Consider the following 12,133-nt stretch of genomic DNA (forward strand, 5'->3'; position numbering starts at 1 on the left):
AGTGTGATGATCATCATTATTATAGCATTGTCCCATGTGAGGAAAAAAAAGAGGCCCTTGCCCACAATAAAAAAGAGGCCAAAGAGCCCAAAAAAACAGAGAAAAAGAGAGAAGGGACAATGCTACTATTTTTTTCCACACTTGTGCTTCATAATAGCACCATGTTCTTCATGATTGAGAGCCTCTCGTTTTGTCACCACCATATGCTAGTGGGAATCTCTATTATATAACTTGGCTTGTATATTCCAATGATGGGCTTCCTCAAAATTGCCCTAGGTCTTCGTGATCAAGCAAGTTCGATGCACACCCACTAGTTCTCCTTTTGAGCTTTCACATACTTATAGCTGTAGTGCATCCGTTGTATGGCAATCCCTACTCATTCACATTGATATCTATTAATGGGCATCTCCATAGCCCTTTGATACGCCAAGTTGATGTGACCATCTCCTCCTTTTTATCTCACAACCTCAACCACACTCTATTCCACCTATAGTGCTATATCCATGGCTCACGCTCATGTATTGCGTCAGAGTTGAAAAAGGTTTGAGAAAGTAAGAGTGCGAAAACAATTACTTGGCCAATACCGGGGTTGTGCATGATTTAAATTAGTTGTGTGGGGATGATGGAGCATAGACAGTCTATATGATTTTGTAGGGATAACTTTCTTTGACCTTGTTATTTCGAAAGTTCATGATTACCTTGCTAGTTTGCTTGAAGTATTATTGTTTTCATGTCAATAGCAAACTATTGTTTTGAATTTTACGGATCTGAACATTCATGTCACGTGAAAGAAGTTACAAAGGACAACTATGCTAGGTAGCATTCCACATCAAAAATTCAGTTTTTATCACTTCCCTACTCGAGGACGAGCAGGAGTTAAGCTTGGGGATGCTTGATACGTCTCCAACATATCTATAATTTTTGATGGTTCCATGCTATTATCTTGTCAAACTTTGGATGTTTTGTATGCCTTTTATATCTTTTTTGGGACTAACTTATTAACTCAGTGCCAAGTGCCAGTTCCTGTTTTTTCCGTGTTTTTGACCCCTTTCAGAGGAGAATTTTAGACGGTATCTGATGTCTACTACGCAACCTTCTCCTTGTAGACGTTGTTGGGCCTCCAAGTGCAGAGGGTTGTAGGACAATAGCAATTTTCCCTCAAGTGGGTGACCTAAGGTTTATCAATCTATGGGAGGCGTTGGATGAAGATGGTCTCTCTCAAGCAACCCTACAACAAAATAACAAAGAGTCTCTTGTGTCCCCAACACACCCAATACAATGGTAAGTTGTATAGGTGCACTAGTTCGGCGAAGAGATGGTGAAACAAGTGCAATATGGATGGTAGATATAGGTTTTTGTAATCTGAAATTACAAAAACAGCAAGGTAACAAATAACAAAAGTGAGCACGAACGGTATTGCAATGCGTGGAAACAAGGCCTAGGGTTCATACTTTCACTAGTGAAGTTCTCTCAACAATGATAACATAATTGGATCATATAACTAGCCCTCAACATGCAACAAAGAGTCACTCCAAAGACATTAATAGCGGGGAACAAACGAAGAGATTATTGTCGGGTACAAAACCACCACAAAGTTATTCTTTCTGATCGATCTATCATAGAGTTTGTACTATAATAACACCTTAAGATACATATAAACCAAGACCCTAATGTCACCTAGATACTCCATTGTCACCTCAAGTATCCGTGGGCATGATTATACGATATGCATCACACAATCTCAGAATCATCTATTCAACCAACACATAGAACTTCAAAGAGTGCCCCAAAGTTTCTACCAGAGAGTCAAAACGGTGCCAACCCGTGTGCATAGGTTCCTAATGTCACGAACCCGCAAGTTGATCACCAGAACATACATCGAGTACTCACATGAATCCACGTGTGCCAACCCATATGCATAGGTTCCAAATGTCACAAACCCGCAAGTTGATCACAGCAGATAGACACGTGCAAGACATACATCAAGTGTTCTCAAAGACTCAATCCGATAAGATAACTCCAAAGGGGAAACTCAATTCATTACAAGGGGAGAGGGGGAAGAACATCATAAGATCCAACTATAGTAGCAAAGCCCATGGTACATCGAGATCAAGACATCTCAAGAACACGAGAGAGAGAGATCAAACGCATAGCTACTGGTACATACCCTCAGCCCCGAGGGAGAACTACTCCCTCCTCGTCATGCAAATCGCCGGGATGATGAAGATGGCCACCGGAGATGGATTCCCCCTACGGTAGGGTGCCGGAATGGGCTCCAGATTGGTTTTTGGTGGCTACAGAGGCTTGCGGCGATGGAACTTCCATTCTAGGTTTCTTTTTGGAGGTTTCTGAATTTGTAGGAATTTATGGCGGTGGAATTACGTCGGTTGGGCCCACGAGGAGGTCACAAGCCTGGTCGCCACCACCTAGGGGGGTGGTGGCGGCGTCAGGGCTTGTGACTCCCTCGTGGCTCTTCTGGCCTTCTTCCAAAGCTTCGGGGGTCTCTTTTGGTCCAAAAAAAAATAATCGTAAAGTTTCATTCCATTTGGACTCCATCTGAAAATGGGCCAAAAACACGGAAAAAACAGAAACTGGCACTTGGCACTGAGTTAGTAGGTTAGTCCCAAAAAAAGATATAAAATAGCATATTCATGCATATAAAACATCCAAAGTTGACAAGATAATAGCATGGAACCATAAAAAATTATAGATATGTTGGAGACGTATCAGTGTCCAAACGGAATAAAACTTCCGAAAAGATTTTTTCCAGAACATAAGATATGCAGGGGACGTGAGAACCAGGGCAGAGGCCACCAAGGGACCCCACAAGCCCCCTAGGCGCGGCCAGGGGGGCGCCTAGCAGGCTTGTGGGCCCCTTGTGGCTCGTCTGCCCTACCTCTTCCGCCTATAAATTCCCGAAAAATCCAAAACTGCGTGAGAGATCCACGAAAATACTTTTCCACCGCCGCAAGCTTCTGTCTCCACAAGATCCCATCTGGGGCACGTTCTGGTGCCCTGCCGGAGGGGGGATTCGGATACGGAGGGCTTCTTCATCAACACCATGACCTCTCCGATGATGCGTGAGTAGTTCACCATAGACCTTTGGGTCCATAGCTAGTAGCTAGATGGCTTCTTCTCTCTCTTGGATCTTCAATACAAAGTTCTCCATGATCTTCATGGAGATCTATCCGATGTAATCTTCTTTTGCGGTGTGTTTGTCGAGATCCGATGAATTGTGGATTTATGATCAGATTATCTATGAATCTTATTTAAGTTTCTTCTGATCTCTTATATGCATGATTTCATATCCTTGTAATTCTCTTCGGGTTGTGGGTTTTGTTTGGCCAACTTGATCTATGATGCTTGCAATGGGAGAAGTGCTTGGTTTTGGGTTCATACCGTGCGGTGACCTCACCCAGTGACAGAAGGGGTAGCAAGGCACACATCGTGTTGTTACCATCAAGGGTAAAAAGATGGGGTTTACATCATTGGTTTGAGTTTATCCCTCTACATCATGTCATCTTGCTTAAGGCATTACTCTGTTCGTCATGAACTCAATACACTAGATGCATGCTGGATAGCGGTCGATGTATGGAGTAATAGTAGTAGATGCAGGAAGTATCGGTCTACTTGTCTCGGACGTGATGCCTATATGTATGATCATTGCCTTAGATATCGTCATGACTTTGCGCGGTTCTATCAATTGCTCGACAGTAATTTGTTCACCCACCGTAATATTTGCTATTTTGAGAGAAGCCTCTAGTGAACACTATGGCCCTCAGGTCTACTTCACATCATATTTCAGCCTTACACTTTTACTTCGTTGCACTTTTCGCCTTCAGATCTCACTTTCCAATCAATCTTGAAGGGATTGACAACCCCTTTATAGCGTTGGGTGCAAGCTTGTTTGTGTTTGTGCAGGTACTCTAGACACTTGGCTTGATTCTCCTACTGGATTGATACCTTGGCTCTCAAAACTGAGGGAAATACTAACCGCTTTTGTGCTGCATCACCCTTTCCTCTTCAAGGGAAAAACCAACACAAGCTCAAGAGGCAGCAACGGCGAGTTGGTGGTGCCCGACCCCTTGGCGATGAGACGGTGTGGTGACGCAGGTTGACCGGCGGCGCGCCCCCGACCCAGATCTGGGCCCTGTGGGCCCCATCTGGGTCCTAGCGGGCCGGCTCTCGGCGTGGCTTCATCGTCGTCTGTGTGGTGAGAAGGAGGAGCAGCTCGGACGGGAGGCGGTGACGCCGATGGCGCGCGTGCTGCAGCGCGATAGCGGGAGCTTTACGAGCGTGGAGGTCCCGGCCGGGCATGTGGGCCCACGGGCTTGGTATGTTCCTGTTATTGTGCCCGGTCGGCTATCATCGTCGACGGTGGAGGTTGTACCCTCCCTCGTGCCGACGGTGTTGTGGCCCTAGTCCCGGCTCCTATTCCCCGCTGTGCAGGCCTCACTTCATGGTGTCGTGGTGAGACGACATGGAGGCTTCATGACCGCGGTGGCACAAGATGGTGGTCGGTTTGGTGGCAGGCTCTGGAGCACCCGAGGTGAAGGTTGGGATCGGGGGAAACCCCTGTCGGCCTGGCCGACACCGGCGCGGCGACGCCGGTGGGTGCCGCCGGACCTTCCTGGAGGGCATCGGGGGCGACCCTTCCTCTTGCCTCGTCACGTACCGGGGGAAACCCTTGGCAGGAGTGTCGTCATCGTCGCGGTCCTTCTTGGAGGTGCTGATTGGTACCGGTGCTTCGGAGCCTTGGAGCTTGGTGGGAGATCTTCGGTGGGCACAGTGGTCGTGAAGCGTCTTCGTTTCCATCGATCCGCCGTTGTCGGCATTTTTCTCTTGTTGTTTCTCTTTCGTTTCTTTTGGGTGTGATTGTGTTGCTTCCGCCCCAACATCTACTGTTGATTGTATCGGTTGGTTGCTTTGTAATACAAAGCGGGGGAAACCCTTTTTCGACGAGTATAAGAGTTTCTGGTTCTTGGGATGATGTAATCCCGGACTTTATTTCTCATCTCGTTGTAAACAATATGAGCATTATTTGAGGAATAAAGCCTGTTTTTGATCAAAAAAATTGCTTACTTCCATACAATTGCTAACTAAAGGCGGGGGGGGGGGGGGGGGTAAAATGGTTAGTGTGCCGGATGGCCATGATGGTTCAGTCTCTCACTAGTGATGATGATAAAAACATGACAACAATATATGACCACCTTCATGCTACCTTATTAACCATGCTCTAAGCAAGGATGAGATATTGCACTATCACCAGCTTTGATATATACATGCGTACAGCAGCAGCTTTGACCATATCGTAGGATATTATATAGCCATACAACCTTATCATGTCTCCTCTGCAAGAATCTTACATGATGTGTGCAAGAAAACGACCCTGTGTTGATCAACCAACTACGGTTGACCAACTGACCAATATTCATCAACATGTAGGCATCAATTGCAATGTTATTTATAGTTTGATTCCTTTATTTATATTCTAGATGTGACTTTCTATGTCTTGGGCTTAACCGCCTATGAACAAATTGTTATGGGTAACGAGGATAAGTATAGCATAAAATATTCTTATTTTGATGTATTAGCTTTGCAGTTTGGAAACATAAAATGTCCTTAAATTGGTGAGGTATTTTCTTACCGTTGTGATAAGAGGATAGGAGCAAGGATATATAAGATCACTAGGAACAAACGACCTGGTGATTTGAACGTGACTAAAGAGTGACGCACGCTTTATTGCGCCGTCTTTCAATCATGAGTTAGGCTGGTTGTAATGGGTAGTATCATATACTAATATAATGCATATGATACTAGTGTATGATACCATATCCGTAATGCATAGTATCATATATTAGTATCATATGATAGTTCATTTATTGATATGCAAGACTCATAGTAACGCATCATTTAATATGATACGGTATCATGATATGATACTCAACCCTATCTTTCTTATTTAATTCTATGTCACCTCATCAAAATTGTCTAGTTGGCATACATGATACTACAGACGATACTATCATTACGGGCAGCCTTAATCCTTTTTTTACGTAGGTCGTTAGGGTTGGTTGATTAGTTGCGTGTTTCACTTGAGAGTTGACTTCTGATGTAAAGGAGTGAATCCCAGCTCTGATGTTCTTGCACGTAACACAAAAATCAACATATGAAGGCCACGTTAATCTGGAAGTCAACATTGAAGCTTAGAATCTTATTACTTCTTCCGTACTCAGATGAACGGTGACAGATGACTTGACAATTTACACGCGACAACGAAGACCAGGAGACTTGCCACCACGTACTGGTGTCACGGAGTCCATTGATATAGCCTGCGCGCTCAGTTCACTGACCGTATACTCGAGCCAACGTACGTACCTGTCCTTTCCATAATGACGCTGCTCCTCATCTCCTTGGCGCTGTGCATCCTGCCTTCCCTCGCCACCACCGGCGACGAGCTCGCGCTCCTCTCCTTCAAGTCCACGTTGCCCGGAGGCGCTCTGGCCTCATGGAGCGCGCCCGGCAGCTACTGCCGCTGGCCGGGAGTCGTCTGCGGCGGCCGGCGTCATCCCGAGAGGGTGGTGGCGCTGCGCTTGCCTGCCCACAACCTGACGGGCCGCCTCTCGCCGTCGCTGGGGAACCTGTCCTTCCTCCGGGAGCTGGACTTCAGCGATAACCAGCTGGTTGGGCAGATCCCTCCGGAGCTCGGTCGCCTCGTTAGGCTCCGGGTGTTAAACCTCAGCGACAATCTTCTCCAAGGAAGCATCCCCGCGGCTCTTGGACGGTGCACCCGTCTCACTAGGCTTGACCTGCACAACAACAAGCTCCAAGGTGAGATCTTCATGGGAATTCACCTGTGTTTCTATGCTATAAGTTGCTAACTATGCACATCCACATGTAATAATGATCTGTGTATTTTTATTATCATGATGTACTCCCGTCTTCAAAAATATATAAGATGTTTTCATGTGATAACGTACTCTACCGCATGACAATTTTCAATATGAACTACATATGAACTGAAATGAGTGAACAGACGCACTAAAATACGTTTATATATATCTGAATCTGAAAAAGTTAGAAAATCTTATAGTAGTGAATAGAGGGAGTATTAAACAAGAAATTTAGTACTAGGATCCTTTATTTTCAAGATTATGAATTTGTCTATCGCTCACTGTGTAAAAATATTGTGTTTTATTTATGTAGTTTCAAGCATAGGACACATAAGCATTTACAAGTGTAACTTCTTTTTTGAACTTTTTAACACTTTAATTTATTTTTCTACGTGTATTCACTCTCCCGAGAGTGCACACTCACTCCGGAAAGTCGGGAGTCAATTCACCTCTCTCTAATACTTTGTCACTTGACAGGAGGGATCCCACCTCGGCTGGCTGAGTTGACATCAATGGAATACATGAGCTTGGCTCGCAACACTTTATCTGGTGAGATACCACCTAGTCTGGCCAACCTCTCCAACCTCTCGTATCTTGCCCTTAGCGCCAACATGCTATCCGGGGTTATCCCTTCATCTTTTGGCATGTTGTCCAGCTTATCTGCGATCACGTTAGGCAGCAACAATTTAAGTGGATCAATCCCGGTTACCTTTTGGAACATTACCACTTTAAAATCGTTTGTCGTCCGGAACAATATGCTAAGTGGGACAATACCTCCAAATGCATTCAATAATCTTCCAAATATCCAAATGATACGGATGGACATAAACCAGTTTCATGGCCCCATCCCACCTTCGATAGCTAATGCTTCTCGTATCTCAGAAGTTCAACTCAACTACAATTTTTTCAGTGGCCATGTTCCTCCAGAGCTTGGGATGTTAAGAGATCTTTACTGGTTACAGATGGAGAATAATTTGTTCCAAGCTAAAGGGCCCCAAGATTGGGAGTTCATAACAGCATTAACAAATTGCTCCAAACTGGAAGTTTTGGGACTGAATGAAAATAAGCTTGAGGGAGCTCTCCCTCTTTCCATTTCCAACCTTTCCACTTCGCTAATACACCTTGAACTCAGAATCAACGGAATCACCGGAAGCATCCCTGAAGGTATCGGTAATCTCGTTAATCTACAACGCCTCGTCCTCATGCGAAACTCTTTCACCGGCACTCTCCCCTCTTCCTTGGGTAGGCTTAAAAACTTGGGCGGACTCACTGTGGCTGAAAATAAAATTAGCGGGTCGATTCCATGGACCATTGGCAATCTCACTAAACTGAATTATTTGGACCTAAACATGAATAGCTTCAGTGGTGGAGTACCAATCACATTTGGAAACCTCACAAAGTTGTTCGGCCTAAATCTTTCAAGTAACAACCTTACAGGGCCAATACCTAGTGGATTATTCAACATACCAACCCTCTCTGGATATTTTTATCTGTCAAATAATAATTTGGTGGGATCAATACCTCAAGAAATAGGGAATCTGAAAAATCTTGTAGAATTTCGTGCAGAGTCGAACAAATTATCAGGTGAAATCCCAACCACCCTTGTTGGATGTCAGCTTCTCCGGTCCCTCTCTCTCCAAAATAACATTTTAAGTGGTAGCATCCCATTACTCTTGAGTGATCTGAAAGGTCTAGAAACTCTTGACCTGTCAAGCAACAATTTTTCTGGCCTGATACCAAAGTCCTTAGGGAATCTTACCATGCTCCATTATCTAAACCTTTCATTCAATAACTTCGTTGGAGAAGTTCCAACTACTGGTGTTTTTTCAAATGTGACTATAGTCTCAATCCAAGGCAACAACAAACTTTGTGGAGGAATATCTGATCTGCATTTACCTCCATGTGCTCTGCAATCACCAAAGAGAAGGCATAAACTACTGGTGGTCCTTGTGGTTAGTTCTACTTCTGTTGTTACACTAGCCATCATTGTGTTGCTATATAAGCTTCTCAGTAGACACATGAAAAACAAAGAAGCAATCCCTTCAACAACACCCATACAGGGACACCCAATGGTCTCTTATTCGCAGCTGGTAAAAGCGACAGATGAGTTCTCGAAAACCAATTTGTTGGGCTCCGGGGCCTTTGGGTCTGTTTACAAAGGAGAGTTAGATGGTGAAGCCGGTGAAAGAACAATCCATGTTGCGGTGAAGGTATTGAAACTTCAAACCCGTGGAGCACTGAAGAGTTTCATAGCCGAATGTGAAGCACTCCGAAACCTGCGACACCGAAATCTTCTCAAGATAGTTACGGCTTGCTCAAGCATTGATACTAGAGGGGATGACTTTAGAGCCATTGTATATAATTTCATGCCTAATGGTAGTTTGGAAGGTTGGCTACATCCTGACAAGAACAACCAAGAAGAGCAGAAGCACTTGAATTTGCATCAAAGAGTGACCATACTACTCGATGTGGCTTATGCGCTCGACTATCTGCATTGCCATGGATCTGCACCTACTATACATTGTGATGTGAAGTCAAGTAACGTGCTCCTAGATGCTGAAATGATAGCCCATGTCGGAGATTTTGGGCTCGCTAAGATTCTTGTTGAAGGAAGCTCAATACTTCAGCAGTCAACTAGCTCAATGGGATTTAGAGGGACGATTGGCTATGCCGCCCCAGGTTAGCTGGATATGCTTTCTATGTTTTTGAATTTTTTTTTGTTTCTCTTTTACTATTATTTTTGTACTTATTTAACTCAAGAACCTACTAGCCTAATATGTTCTTGGGAAAATTCTTCAATGCAACAGAGTATGGTGCTGGGAACACAGTGTCGACATATGGTGATATATACAGCTATGGCATACTTGTGTTAGAAACAATCACCGGGAAGAGGCCCACCGATAGCTTTAACCAAGGGCTGACCCTCCGTGCGTACGTCGAGCTCTGTCTGCATGACAGAGCTATGGATGTTGTTGACACGCAGCTTTCTCTGGACCTTGAGAGTGAACTTCACATTGCGGATGCTGCTGCATACACCAGAACGGAGGATTGCCTTATTCAACTGCTTAAACTTGGAGTGTCTTGCTCCCAGGAACTGCCATCAAGCAGAATGCCAACCGGAGCTATAATCAAGGAGCTGCGTGCCATCAAAGAATCTCTTTGTGGGAATGCAGGGTAGTGAATGTTGAGAATTAATATGCCAAGGTGAATGTGTCCAGTGCGTGGATGATACTTTTCTTTATTCTGGTCTGAAATGATTTGGTTGCGGAATCGCAAGCCTGATGAATCGTTTGCCTTTGTGACGGCGTATCTCGTGCTGAGCCTGAATTTGTACTAGTATACGCACGCATTGTAATTGTTGGATATGGATGGAATAGAACGTCGCATATTACCGCTTTTTATCTCAAGTTGTGAAGCCCTTAGGTGTAATCTATAGTGAAATCTCTAAAAGGTTTTATATTTAGGAACGAAGGGAGTATATACTAAAAGAATAAAGGGAAATAATAAAAAATGTACGTCTCTGTAGATTTATATATATATATATATATATATATATATATATATATATATAAGAAACGGAAAAAATATGAATAAAAAGTAAAACTGTACTTACCCTTTACGGTACTAGGGAAAAACCCTATTCGTCGCTCTGCGAAGTGGTGTCAAGGCTTCGCACAGAGCGGGAGGCAGATCGTTTCAAATGGGCTCGCCGATTTAGCAGGGGTGCAGCGCCATGGTTTCGGAAAGGTTCCAGACCGTTTTTTTCGATTTTCGGAACCTTCTAGAAGATTTTCTGAACCATTTTTTCTTTTTCATTTTTGTTTATTCTTCTCTGTTTCTTTTTTCCTTTTTAAGAAATGTTCTGGATTTTTAATAAATGTTTCTGGATTTTAGAAAAATGCGCCTGATTTTTATATAATGTTCTGTGTTTCGACAAAATTGTTTTAGGTTTTAAAATTTGTTTTTAAGATTCAAATTTGTTCTTGGTTTTGAAAATTGATTTTAAAATTCAAAAAATGTTCGTGTTTTAAAAAATTATTCGCGCTTCTAAATTTGTTTATTTTAATTTCTCCATTTCAAAATTTTATTCTCAAGACTAAAAAAATGTTTTCCCTTTAAAAAATTGTCCGCTCTACCAAATGTTTTCAGGAATTTATAAAATCGTTCTAGGTTTCAAAATTTGTTCTCAAGATTCAAATTATTTTCGTGCTTTAAAAAATGTTCGCACTTCCAAATTTGTTCATGATTTTTCAAAATTGTTCTTGGTTCCAATTGTTTTATTCAAAATGAAAAAATATTCATGCTTGAAACATTTGTTCGCGCTTTAAAATTTTTGGGTTTTTCAAAATTTTGTTCTCAAGATTCAAAAAATATTCGTGCTTCGAAATTTGTTCATGATTTTTCAACAATTTTCTCGGTTTCAAAATTTGTTCTCAAAATTCAAAAAATGTTCATTGTTTAAAACTTTGGACGTGCTTTCAAATTTGTTCGGGCTTTTTTTTTAAATTGTTCTCCTTTTCTAAATTTTGTTCTCAAAATTTATAAAATGCTCGTGCTTTTAATTTTTTCGCGCTTCTAAATTTGTTCTGTATTTTTCAAAATTATTCTTCAAATTCAAAAAGTGTTTTTGCTTCAAATACAAAAAGAAAAAGGAAAAAGGAAAGAAAGAACAAACAAAAAAAGGAAATAAATAGAAAAGAAAAAAGTATCCAAAAAAGGAAACAAAACTGGGCCAGCCAAGTCGGGGCGTCCGCCCTGTGCGGCGCAGGAGCCCCTGCCACAATGAGCGGTAGGTAGGAGCTCCCCGGAACTAGCACCTAACATGTTAGTTATGTGTAAACGATTGTGTTGGTTTTAAGTCATTTTCGTAGGCCGGACCAACAAATCTCTTGTAGTTTGCTACATGCGAGATATACTGCTAGATGACACTTTAAGCGACTGTGCAACCTTTCGTCACATACCGGCCGAGAGTAGTGACACCCTCTCCGGTCGCAACCTTATTGGAGATGGTGTTCCTGCTCAACTCTACTAAGATATTAAAGGCCAATTTTTTTGCTGACTTCTCGAATAAGCTGTCTCTTACCGAATTTATTTTAAAATGTCAGTCAAATTTATTATTTTATAAATTTACTGATCAGGACTTGAATAATCGGTTTTTAAAAATACATTTTTGGTTGGGCTTCTCGATAAGATGGATAGAAAGCAGCTTATTCTAAAAGCTCAAAAATACACCAAAATAA

At 42.7% G+C, this 12,133-nt stretch overlaps 1 protein-coding gene across 1 annotated transcript; it reads left to right on the forward strand.

The window, feature by feature from the left end:
* Positions 1 to 6,375: 6,375 nt before the first annotated feature.
* On the forward strand, positions 6,376 to 10,326 carry LOC123397942 (receptor kinase-like protein Xa21). Its single transcript, XM_045092454.1, has 3 exons — positions 6,376 to 6,831; positions 7,371 to 9,572; positions 9,701 to 10,326. The coding sequence occupies exons 1-3, from the start codon at positions 6,393 to 6,395 to the stop codon at positions 10,069 to 10,071; spliced, it is 3,012 nt and encodes a 1,003-aa protein (XP_044948389.1). The 5' UTR covers positions 6,376 to 6,392; the 3' UTR covers positions 10,072 to 10,326.
* Positions 10,327 to 12,133: the final 1,807 nt, after the last annotated feature.

Source organism: Hordeum vulgare, chromosome 5H (assembly GCF_904849725.1).
Source record: "Hordeum vulgare subsp. vulgare chromosome 5H, MorexV3_pseudomolecules_assembly, whole genome shotgun sequence".
NCBI classification, from domain to species: domain Eukaryota; kingdom Viridiplantae; phylum Streptophyta; class Magnoliopsida; order Poales; family Poaceae; genus Hordeum; species Hordeum vulgare.

Coding starts and splice junctions, on each gene's coding strand:
- LOC123397942 (XM_045092454.1), top strand. CDS start 6,393: ATGACGCTGCTCCTCATCTCCTTGGCGCTGTGCATCCTGCCTTCCCTC. Junction 6,832..7,370: donor GCACAACAACAAGCTCCAAG/GTGAGATCTTCA, acceptor GTCACTTGACAG/GAGGGATCCCACCTCGGCTG. Junction 9,573..9,700: donor GATTGGCTATGCCGCCCCAG/GTTAGCTGGATA, acceptor TCAATGCAACAG/AGTATGGTGCTGGGAACACA.